We start from the raw sequence: 12,077 nt of genomic DNA on the forward strand, positions 1-12,077 counted from the left end.
TTTCCTTCTTTTTGAATGTTGTGATTTGCACCTGAAGTTCTTGTTTTCAAGTTACTGTATCCTAACAGGTAACTCTAAAAATGCCTGGTTTAGCTGTGGAAAGTAACGTTGTTTTGTGTGAATGGTACATTATTTATACCCGATTTCTAATGCAACTGAGTGTTATTTATGTGCGTCATAAAATATGTATAAGATTAACTTTGTTTTATTTGGTAGGATATTTAAGTCTGTGTATGGTAATCTTGTTAAGAATATATGAATAATAAATTTATTTTTTTGTCTGTTGTATCAAGACTAAAAATTGAACTGAACTCTTTTGTTTGAAATGAAGGAAATATATTTCTGAAAAAGTTGTTAGAAGGTCTAGATATAGAATTTTTGTGTTTAATTGGGCCTTCCTAGATTCTAAAGTTATTAAATGCTGGAAAGCCTTGCTTTTCTGCTTTTGTTTAAGTAAACAAAATGGCTTAAGAATTAAAAATTACTGTATGTTGTCAATTATAGTAGTAGATTTATGTATTAAAACCATGTCTCTAATATAGAGTGTCCATATTAGATAAGGAGAAATACCTGTAGGTAGGGCCAAGATTTCCGTTAGAAGATAGCCTTGGTTTCTCTTCAATATATGGGCAGATAAGGGATTGAAGAACTTGGGTTCTGCACCATGGAGCGCGGCCATAATAGTTTAATTCTGGAAAAAGTTCAAAGAAGATAATACCTGCTCTTCACTTTCGTGGTCATTATGAAATTCTCAAGGCACCCTATGAACATGTAATTTTAAACAATCGATTTTTCTGTGGAACTTTAAGATAAAATAGTAGTAAAGTGTAACTTCCTCCAGTGTTCCTCTTCCAAGTCAACTTAATAGCATTGTGTATAGAATTATTGAATATTAAACAATTAGATTTTACAGAATAATTTTCCAACAATGACCATTTCAATTGTATAGCACTTCTTATAACATTAAATGGATAATAGGAATAATTGTTTTTTGTTGATAATATCTTCTCATCTGCAGAGAGAAAAATATAGATTGGCAGGATTCTGTGTATCCAGCTGATGGTGGATTGGTTTTAAGGCATTAAGCTAAAAGCTGAAAAGATGAGAAAAGAGTAATATTAAAATATATGCTTGGTATGTCTGATTGATGCTTAAAATATTAACATAAAATTTGGCTTCTTGTAGGTTCTGCAAATCAACAAGACTTTTCTTCAGGGAAAAGTGAAGATTTAGGAACCGTTCAGGAGAGGTCTACCAAAAGCCTTGTTATAGGTCCTCTTGATTTTCGCTTGGATAGCAGTGCAGTACACAGAATTTTGAAAATGATTGTTTGTGCCTTGGAACATGAATATGAACCATATAGCAGGCTAAAACCAGGTCTGTTTGGCTTAATTTTGAATCTCTTACCAGTTGATTTGAATAAGTATATAATCCAATTTGTTGTATTTTGCCAACTTATACTTTGTAGTATATTTTGCCTGTCTGACTTTCATGTATTTAGTTGTTAATATAAAGAATAAGCTTGTGTGTGGAAGTTATGGGAGAGTAAACTTGTGTGTGGAAGTTATGGGAGAGATCAAGATTTAGAAGCTATTTGCCAGTATTGTCAGTATTTTCTGAGAAAGAGCTGCCCTGAGCCAACATCTATTGCCAATCCTCTTCTTTTTGGTTTGAGGAAGATTAGCCCTGAGCTAACATCCGTGCCAATCCTCGTCTATTCTTTTATATGTGGGACACCTCTACAGTTTGACTGATATGTGAAGTAGGTCTGCGCCCAGGATCTGAACCTGCGAACCCAGCTAACTGATGCTGAACTTTAACCACTTGGCCACAGGGCCGGGCCCAGTACCGGCAGTATTTTATTGTCACACCTTTTTGATACTTTTTCTAATATATACTCTTGAAATATGACCATTTTTCCACCTTAGTGGATTCTAAGGAGGAGACATGAACCCCATGAAGATGGGCTCTAAACATACAAATTTAACATTCAAGAAAACTTAGGTCTTACTGGTAAAAAAGAATTTGGTGTACAACTAATTTTTTTCTTCATGGTATGAAGATTTGGTTATCACAGTTTCATAAAATGCAAATTCCTTTTTTATGCAATAAAGTCCTGTAGAGTAGGACATGATAGCATAATGAGGGAGAATAGGATGGTAACTCAGCCTATGTGGTCAGACTGTGGTTTGAATTCTGACTCCCCACTTCTTATTGACCTTAGGAAGTTTAACTAACATAACTGATTTTTCATTTCTCTATCTGTATAACAAGTTTAATTATTGTGACAGGAATGGTTGTCTCCCTAATATCCATTCTTCTCTTATAGTAATAGAAATTTCCATGATAGAAATTTTCATCATGGGAATAAAGAATACACATCCCAAGTAGAGTCATATGACTAGGTTCTGGCTACTGTGATGGGAGCAGAACTTAATGTGAATTTTTGGGCCATGACTTTAAAAGGAAAAGAGCATACCTTCTCCTCCACTTCCCGCATTATAATGGCTGGAAAGCAATTATAATGACAGGACGGGAGACAGGGTCTCATCTTAGACCCTGAGATGAAAACTGCATTCTGAGGATGACACAGCAGCAAGATAGAAAGAACCTAGGTCTTAGGTAGTGTAGAAGCACCATGTCAGATCTGGAGCCTTTAGACTCAGATTATGTGAAAGAGAAATAAGCTGCTGTTTTTGTTGAATCTTCTTTTATTTTATTTTTGTCACAGAAAATTTACCATTATTCTTAATGATACACTAATAGGACCTCCTAAAGGTTATTGCATATAAAAACATGTAACAGAGTGGGTAGTGCATAATAAGTGCTTGACATGTTCATACATTCATTTTTTTTTTTTAAGATTTTATTTTTCCTTTTTCTCCCCAAAGCCCCCCCGTACATAGTTGTACATTTTTAGTTGTGGGTCCTTCTAGTTGTGGCATGTGGGATCCCGCCTTAGCATGGCTTGATGAGCGGTGCTATGTCCGTGCCCAGGATTTGAACCTGTGAAACCCTGGGCTGCCGAAGCAGAGTGTGCAAACTTAACCACTCCACCACAGGGCCGGCCCCCATGCATTCATTTTTTGCACCTTGCTTGAATGCGTACTCCATGCCAGACACTCCTGTAAGTGATAGAATGGTACGTACAGAATGGCTAAAATAAAAAACAGTGACAACACCAAATGTTGGGAAGAATGTGAAGAAACTGGATCACTCATTCATTGCTGGTGGGAATGTGAAATGGTACAGCCACTCCTGAAAACAGTTTGGTAGTTTCTTTGAAAACTAGACATGCAACTGCCATATAACCCAGCAACTGTACTCCTGGGCTTTTATCCCAGAAAAATGAAAATTTATGTTTACACAAAAAACAGTGCATAATTTGTTTTTCTCATGTCAGAGTCCAACATATAACATGAATTTTTATTTGAAGCAGTTTCTCATGTCAAAAATGTGATATATATAAAGAAACTATTGTTAACTGACTTTAATATATAGGCACTTTTCACTTTGCATGGTAGTTAGGGACCATAAAAATGTGCAAGCTGAAATTATGCAAAGTGATGATATTCAGAGGGACAAATTGCAGTTGTTCCACACTTTTCGATATTTTTGTCAAAACACTAAAAACTCCTCTTACTCTTGATATAAATGTATATAGAAATGAAAATAATAGTAAAAGGAATAGTAAAAAGTTAAAGGTTTTATTTCTTTGTAAAAAATTTATCGAGTAGCTTGAATAGTTCTTGTCTCCTCATATAACTTACATCATGGAGTGAGGGTGTCTTTCCCATGCTTTGACAAATTGTCATACTCCTAAGTTTGGATCAGATTCCAACATTTCATCCTATACACTTTCAATGCGTGAAAACCTCTGAGAGTTCCTTTAATAGGAAGTATTTGGCTTGCATCGCTTCCTCTGAGACAGCTTCATCCTTTTTGTCACAACCACTTTCCTCACCTACATTGATAAGTTTATCTTTACTATGTTTCCCTGGCTGCATATCGAGAGTCTCTCCAGAGGTGCAGTGTTTATATTCCCATGGTCAGCTGTTTCTTCTGTAACTCCGTTTATGTTTGTTTAGAATTTCACTTCCAGCATTAGCAGTTTTATTTCTTTGCTGCACTTTCATCTTTGATTGCCAATTCTCTGTTTGAATTATCCATTTTTGTAAAACGTCACATGAGTTTATCACCACTAAACAAGGAGCCAGTTCAACTAGTACATGCTTTGCTGTCTATGCATGAACTAAATAACAGATACTAGTAACCAGTAACCAAACCTGACAGACTTTGAAAGAAGTGACATGATTGGTCACTGATTGTGATGCTCAGCTCTTACTTATGTAATGATTTTGGGACTGAAGAACTAGCAGCGAAGTTTGCACTTCATGCAGTTATTTACAGTTATTATACTGTGGTAACTGATATTTGAACTGTGTTTTTTGGGAACTGGCATTTTTTAACTAAAAGAAGATAACTGAAATTCATGCATATCAGAACTGTGCAAAGTGAGAGCTCCTGTACATACATATATACATATATATGGGTGCGTATGTATTAAATCTTCAGTTAGCAGTTCTGCTCTACTCTTTTTTTTTTTTTTTAACTATTTACTGAAGTCTAATATGCATATTGGAAAGCACACAAAACCTAAGGGTATAGTTCTGTGAATTTTGCAAACTTAACCACATCTATGTAACTAACTGTTGAAGAAATGGAACCTTACCAGCACTTCAGAACTCCCCTTTGTGCCCTCTTTTGGTTACTACTCTGACCTCCAGGCTAGCCACTGTCCTTACTTCTAATATCACAGATTTAGTTTTGCTTATTTTAGAATTCATGCAAATGGAATCACATAGTATGTAGTCTTAGGTCTCTGGCTTTAGCTTACATTATGTTTATGAGATTCATTCTCGTTGTGTAGTATCCCATGGTGTGAATATACCATAACTTATTTATCCATTTTACTGTTGATGAATATTTGGTTGGCTTCTAGTTGTTAGTTATTGTGGTAGTGTTGCTACAAACAATCTAGTAAATGCCTTTTGGTAAACATATGTACCATTTCTTTTGGATATTTAAGACTGGAATCGCTTAGGTAAAAGGATTGCAGATGTTTACCTGTAGTAGATATTTCCAAACTGTTTTCCAAAGTGATTGAACCACTTTATTCTCCCAAACCACTTTACTCTCCTATCAGCAATGTAGGAGAGTTTACTTGCTCTTGACCAGCACTTGGCAAACCAAGACTCACTGCCTCTTTTTGCACAGCTGATGAGCTGATAATGGGTTTTGCATTATAAATAGTTTGAAAAAAATACAAAGAAGAATCATATTTTGTGACACATGAAAACTATATGAAATTTAATTTTCAGTTTTCATAGATAAAGTTTTATTGGAACATAGTCGTGCTCATTCAGTTATGTGTTGTTTGTGGCTGCTTTTGTACTACAGTGGCAGAGTTGAGTAATTGTGACAAAGACTATTTGGCCCACAAAGCCTAAAATATTTTCTTTATGGCTCTTCATAGAAAAAGTTTGCTGATGTTTGGTCTACATGCTTGTCAACATTTAATATTCTTAGTCTTTTTTATTTTAGCCATTCCAGTGGGTCTGTAGTGTTATCACATTGTGACTTTATTTGTAGTTATCTGATGCCTAGTGATGTTAATTATCTTTTGATATAATTTTTGGCCATTTGGATATATTATCTTTTGCTTGTTTAAGGTTTTTTTTACCCATTTTTTTAAAATTGAATTATTTATTATTGATTTTTAAGAAGTTTTAAATTTTGTTTTTTTAAATGCTGTGGGTCCAAGTTCTTTGTGGAGATATCTATATCTATATATCTTATCTATCTGTGGCAAATATTTCCTCCCAGTCTGTGGCTTGCTTTTACATTACTTTAGTGGTATTTGTATGAACAGAATCTATTATTCTTTTAATGAAAAAGATTAGGAATTTCTTTAGAATATTTAAAAATAGAAAATGTGTATTTTTGTATAGTAAAGACATACATATACATTCTGGAGTGGTGTAATTTGTATCTGTTAAAGGTAACACATTGTTTTACAACTGCTTCATTGTTGAAAAAAATAGAATTTGACCTTAAAATTTGGGGAACCAATTAATTAGTTTTTAGGTTATTTAAGAAAGTGAATTATTGGGGCCAGCCCTATGGTCAGGTGGGTTAAGTTCGTGCACTCTTCTTTGGCAGCCCAAGGTTTCACCGGTTTGAATCCTGGGCACGGATCTAGCACTGCTCATCAAGCCAATTAGAAGTACTGACAACTAAAATGTACAACTGTGTACTGAGGACTTTGGGGAGAAGTAGGAAAAATTTTAAAAAATAAAGTGAATTGTTTAAAAATAATTTTTCATTAAATTTTCATCATTTCATTTTAGATATTAAGTATGAAAATGAAACAATACTGAATCCTGAAGAAGTGGCATCTTTGGAGGAATATATTCCTACTCGACATACAAGTGTTACTCTCCTTAAATGCACCTGCACGATTTTCATGGCTGAGTTCAACTTGCTAGATCATTTGCTACCTGTCATTATGGGAGATAAGGTATATTTTGCAATTTACTACTTGTTTTCTCATCTATGCATATTTGTTGGTTCTATGATATTGTAAGAGGAATGTGATTAAGTAAAAGGATATCTGCTTATATAGTTATCTGTGATGAAGTTAAAGCAATGTAACTATGATTGTTAATTCTTAGAAAATAATTTATATTTATTTATATTTATAGTATATAAAATTATATAAAGATATGATTTATAAATTTTGTATTATTATTATATAACATATAAACATGTATAAAAATATATTTTTAAGTAAAATAACCTCAAACTAAGGCTATGTAAAGAAATGTTGAAGAGCATGGGCCTACAGGTCAGACCGTATACTAACTAGACACCTTATGATACCTTGCATTATATCCCTAAGCCTTGTTTTCCTTTTCTGAAAAACAAAAGAAAATTATATTTTTCAAGTGGGCTGACAGATTCAGCCAGTAAAGAAGCAAGAAACCCAGATAGATTCAGATAGTTTTACATAGACAGCAAAAGCAAATTGGTAATGGTGTCAGCTCGCCATGTCCCTTTCAGGACAACCCAAGGCCAAATGACATGCAATACATATGGTAGGGTACCTTGTTGGCGAGGATTCAATTCCACACTGCACCTAAGCAGTTATATAGCCTACAGCTGTACTCTAAGATGGGTGGGTTGAAAGCCCCATATCTCACCTGCATGAGGGATGCTAATGAGAAGATGTCTCATAGCAGCCTCCCTCAAAATGAGATGGTGGGTCAGAAATGGTCTTTTAGCAGCTCCTCACAAGAGCACTTATCTTCCCCTGAGAGTATCACAAGGATGTTCTACCAAGAATTAGGTCTGCTGTGGTTGGGCCTTGCCTTTGGTGGTCTAAATGGATTTGTGTAAGATTGTCAGGGTGCTGGCACAGAGCAGTCCCCTACAGTACCTAGCTTCTGGAATTATTTTGAATATTCAATGAGATAATGCATGTAAACCGTTTTGCCCATATTAGGAACCCAGTGGTTACTGCTGTTATTGTTAATGAGGACTTACTAGATGCTTAATATTTGTTTAAGGTTCATATACAATGTATTGCTTTCTGACTTTGTTGTATACATATAGGGTATTGTCTCCTTAATTTAGTATTTTTTTGGTAATATTTCTTTTGATATCTGCATAATGATGAAGATTATAGAAGTAAAAACTGTCCTAACTTTAGATAACATGAACTTATGGAAGTATGGCAGGGAGTTGACTATGATGCAGTAGTTTCATTTTGTATATTTACCCTCTATGGGCCACTCATAATTATTGCGTTGCTGGGTTAAGAGATCATCTGGGGAAAATTTCAGTGGAGAAAATAAAAATTATGTCAGCATTAGACATGAACTTTAAAGTAACTGTGATTAATAAGTTCAAGAAAGAGACAAAAAGGTAGAAGATTTTAAAAGACACTTCAATCCATGAAAAAGGAACCAAATGAAATTCTGGAATGGAAAACTATGGCACAGGTTAAAAGTAAAAGCATAGAAAAAGATATGCAATTTAAGTACTAATCAAAGGTAAGATAGCGTGACTATTTTAATACCAGAAACTAGAGAGCTTAGGACAAGAAGTACTGTTAGAGGGGCCAGCCCCATGGTCGAGTGGTTAAGTTCACGTGCTCCACTTCAGTGGCCCAGTGTTTCGCCAGTTTGGATCCTGGGCACGGACATGGCACTGTTCATCAAACCATGCTGAGGCGGCGTCCCACATAGCACAACCAGAAGGACCTACAACTAGAATATGCAACTATGTACTGGGAGGCTTTGAGGAGGGGGAAAAAAGATTGGCAACAGATGTTAGCTCAGGTGTCAATCTTAAAAAAAAAGCAAAACAACAAAAACCAGGTACAGGCCTTGCTTAAAAAAAAAAAGTATTATTAGAAATAAAGAGAGCCACTTCATAAAGACAAAAGTGTCAGCTCAAAGAATGAACAACATTGGTAATTCTCCCAGATGTTAAGTTAAATGAAAGCAGGGAGATGTGAGAATATACTGTATGATTCTATTTACATGAAGTTCAAGAACAGACAAAATTAATCTATGGTGATTGAAGAGAGAATATTGGTTCCTGCTGGTGGGGATTCAGCATTTTCTGAAAAGGGGCATAGCCTTCTAGGCCTTCATAGCCTTCAGCTTGAAATGCCTGATGGTTACAGAAGTAAAAATTTTTTGAGCTCTACAGTTAAAATTTATGTGTTCTACTATGTGTTGTACCTCAATAATCCAAAATAAAGTCTCTTAAAAAAGTAAAGTAATTGGTTAATAAGTGGTGGTTTAAAAATTGCTAATAAGGAGTCAAAAAAGCAGGATTATATATTCAGCTTAGTCAATTTTAGGCACAGTGTTTCTCAATAATGGCATTGTTGTCTTTTGGGGCTGGAGAAGTATTATGTAGGATTTACCATCTTCAGCTAATTCTTGCTAAAGGCTAGTACTGTTCCCCAATTATTGTGACAATGAAAGACAGGCAAAAAAACCCCAAAGAAACTGCTCTTTCCACATATTTTTATGTACTTCTGGATGGAAGGTCATACTGTTCCTCATTGAGAACTACAGGTATGGCATTTTAAGGGAGTTTATTTTGAAGCATTTATTTGGAAGTTTAGGAATGTTCTGTAACACTGAAAATATCAAGCCCACCTTGAAATTCTTAGGACTTTATGAACCTTTAGCATGTATCTTAGTAGATGTGATATGGATCAGAAATTTTTTTATCCTGCAAACTTTGCTTTTTGTGAGTATCTTGAAACTGTCTGGAGTGGTGCATTTAGTCTATTAGTCATCTAAATGTGAGTTAAAGGAAAGAAGATAAAGGGTGGCTGGCTCTGAGATTATCTAGGAAATTTTTTTGGAATGATTGAGTTTAAGAAAATGTACTGAGGCACACAAAGACACTATTCTAGTTGATTGAAGAAATAAAAAGCTTTAGCTAAAAAGGCAGTGATAATTGTGCAGTAAATATGCATTCTTTGAAATCTGGAACATACTTAAAAAATATGCAGAAGCTGTTTGTATTTGGTTGTGGTAATAGAGTCCCACATAAAGTCATCATTTCTAGATTGGTTTGCTATCGCTACAAAATGTGCCAGTCTGAAGCTTGTATAGAGGGCATTGCACATCAGTCACTGTTCTCCTAAAGTATAAAGTGAACACTGTTATTTTCCAGAATTCAAGTAACTTCATGAATACTACAAACTTCCAGTCTCTTCGGCCTTTGCCATCTATTCAGATATTGGTGGATAAAATTAATCTGGAACATTCTGTTCCAATGTATGCTGAACAGTTGGTGCGTGTGGTCAGCAGCCTTACTCAACCTTCTGATAATCTGCTTCATTATTGCTATGCACACTGCTACCTTAAGGTATGAAAAGTGAATTTTCTTGTTCATTAGTGTTTGGTTGGCTTTGGGAGAATTAAATAGATCTCTTTTATCCTGGAGTTGTAATTTCACAGAATTAGTACCCCATATGGTGAGATTTAAGTAAAATATGAGAGAGATACTCATTATAATTAAAATAAATAAAAGTATCTATTTTAAAGATATTTCTTCAATTATTTGGGATTAATAGCTTGCTATTTATAAGATAATGGTAATTATAATTTTTGAAGATTTTATGTATCATCCATGATGATATTTATAAGCAGTATGAAAAGCACCTAGTTTATAAGGAAGCTTTAAAAGACTCCTGATTTCTTTGAGGTGAATGTTTATGTGAGACAATGTTTTATAAAGAGTTTAACACATCTGCTTTTTAGTCACTTTCCTCTTATTGAATTCATGTTAATTTCTTGATACAAAGGGAAAACTCTCTTATTGCTTTAAATCACGTTATGTAAAGTTAATTATTGGAGGCTTTACTCACTCTTCCATATCTTTTGTTTTAAATAAATAATACATCCCAGTATAGCTACATACAAAAAGATAAACTCAAATGTTGAGTAATAAGTATTTTTGCTAAGCAAACACAAGTGTGTAGTCTACATAGAGACAGTGTATACCTAATCAAATTGTTTTATGGACTAAAGGCAACTATACAAAGTTGAATTCGAGAATAAGTACTGAAAATGCACTAAATTTTATGTAAAGTACTAAAAAATTAGAGGACTCCAAAAATAGACTCCTGAGTTTATTAGTTCATACTTTATTGTTTGATGTTTTAAAGTTCTTATCTATTTGCTTATTTGTAAAGTAAAAGGACATACCAGTTTAGATCGTCTCCAGGGGTTTTTAAGATGTTAAAATTTGACTGCTTTTGAACCATGTAGGGTATTAGAACATGTTTTCCTAGATGTCCATGCAAAGCCCATTTTTAAGAGGATGGAGGAGTGACAGTATGATGTTTCAAAGGGGTGTGGACACAGGGAAGTGTGATTCATTAGGCTGTTATTATAATGATCTGTCATAGTGTTTTATGTCGTGTGGAGAGTACCAGAAGATATTTTTGAAAGCTAGATATTTAGATAATATTTTACACTTATGTTTTTTAATTCATTACCACAATTAGTACACTGAGGTGTATTTTTTTTTTTAATGTTGATGCAACTTGAATATCAGATTGTAACGTTAAGATATATGCCTTGTTTTGTTGAAACAGGTCTAATTTTAGGCAGTTCACTAATCTTTCCAAGATATTCTACTCAGGTAGGATTCATCAATTTGGCAAATATTAAGTTCTTTCCATATTGCAGACACTCAGCATTAAAGATGAATAGGGCATACCCCATCCTCAAGGAGAATGGTCACCAAAGCTGTTGGTCACCAATATGGTTGTCATCCATACTGACATAAAAGTTATTGGAATAGTTGTTTACCACTACTATTTGTTAGCATGTTAAAAGCTACTTAAATTTCCAGGGTAATGTCAAAGTTAGTTACAGTGTAGTCCCAATAAAGTTATGTTTTGGGAAAAGGACTTTTGCTACACATGCTGTCTAGTTGTCTTTTATATTTTGGTTAGTTTGACTGTTGCTATAATGGGCACGTTAAATGTCCCAGGAAGTTAGGTGTTGGACAGAGTGGGAATAGTAGAGGATTTAAATGTCTACTTCATGTGTGTGTGGAGTATTGGACCCTAAGTAATTTTCAGTTGAATACTCAAACAAATGCTCAAGTTTTAATTTTGTGTGCCTAAATTTGACTGTATTGATGATACGATGAAATAATATGTAGTTCCTATTTCATGTAATGAAATTTATTATGTAAGAGAGTTGTCATGGATATGTGAAGAAAACATGCAGGTGAACTTTCATATATCTTAACCAAAGTTCTCTTTATTTAACTGCCAAACTCATCCTTTGAATATGTATGGCATCAAGTAGCTAAGGCATTGCAAAGCATCTGGTGTTTGAAACATATGTAGAAAATAAGTTAGTGAAAATACCTTTAAACTATAAAAGTATTTGTAAATTTAAGGCCTTGTTACTCCAAGGCTCAGCTATGGCACATGCTTCAGAGAGATCAAGAAGGTTGTAGTAGAATCA

General features: G+C 34.4%; 1 protein-coding gene across 22 annotated transcripts in view; it reads left to right on the forward strand.

The window, feature by feature from the left end:
- VPS13B (vacuolar protein sorting 13 homolog B) overlaps window positions 1-12,077 on the forward strand; it is a 777,317-nt gene that overhangs the window by 89,174 nt on the left and 676,066 nt on the right. For all 22 annotated transcript variants that reach the window (XR_011543460.1, XR_011543461.1, XR_011543462.1 and 19 more), the window contains 3 exons: window positions 1,186-1,377; window positions 6,411-6,580; window positions 9,763-9,957. Coding sequence is in view for 18 of the 22 variants with exons in the window: in XM_070631834.1 (XP_070487935.1) it covers window positions 1,186-1,377; window positions 6,411-6,580; window positions 9,763-9,957 (557 nt within the window). In the remaining 4 variants the exon portion in view is untranslated. The remainder of the gene's footprint in view (window positions 1-1,185; window positions 1,378-6,410; window positions 6,581-9,762; window positions 9,958-12,077) is intronic.

This window comes from Equus przewalskii, chromosome 8 (assembly GCF_037783145.1).
Source record: "Equus przewalskii isolate Varuska chromosome 8, EquPr2, whole genome shotgun sequence".
In the NCBI taxonomy this organism is placed as follows: domain Eukaryota; kingdom Metazoa; phylum Chordata; class Mammalia; order Perissodactyla; family Equidae; genus Equus; species Equus przewalskii.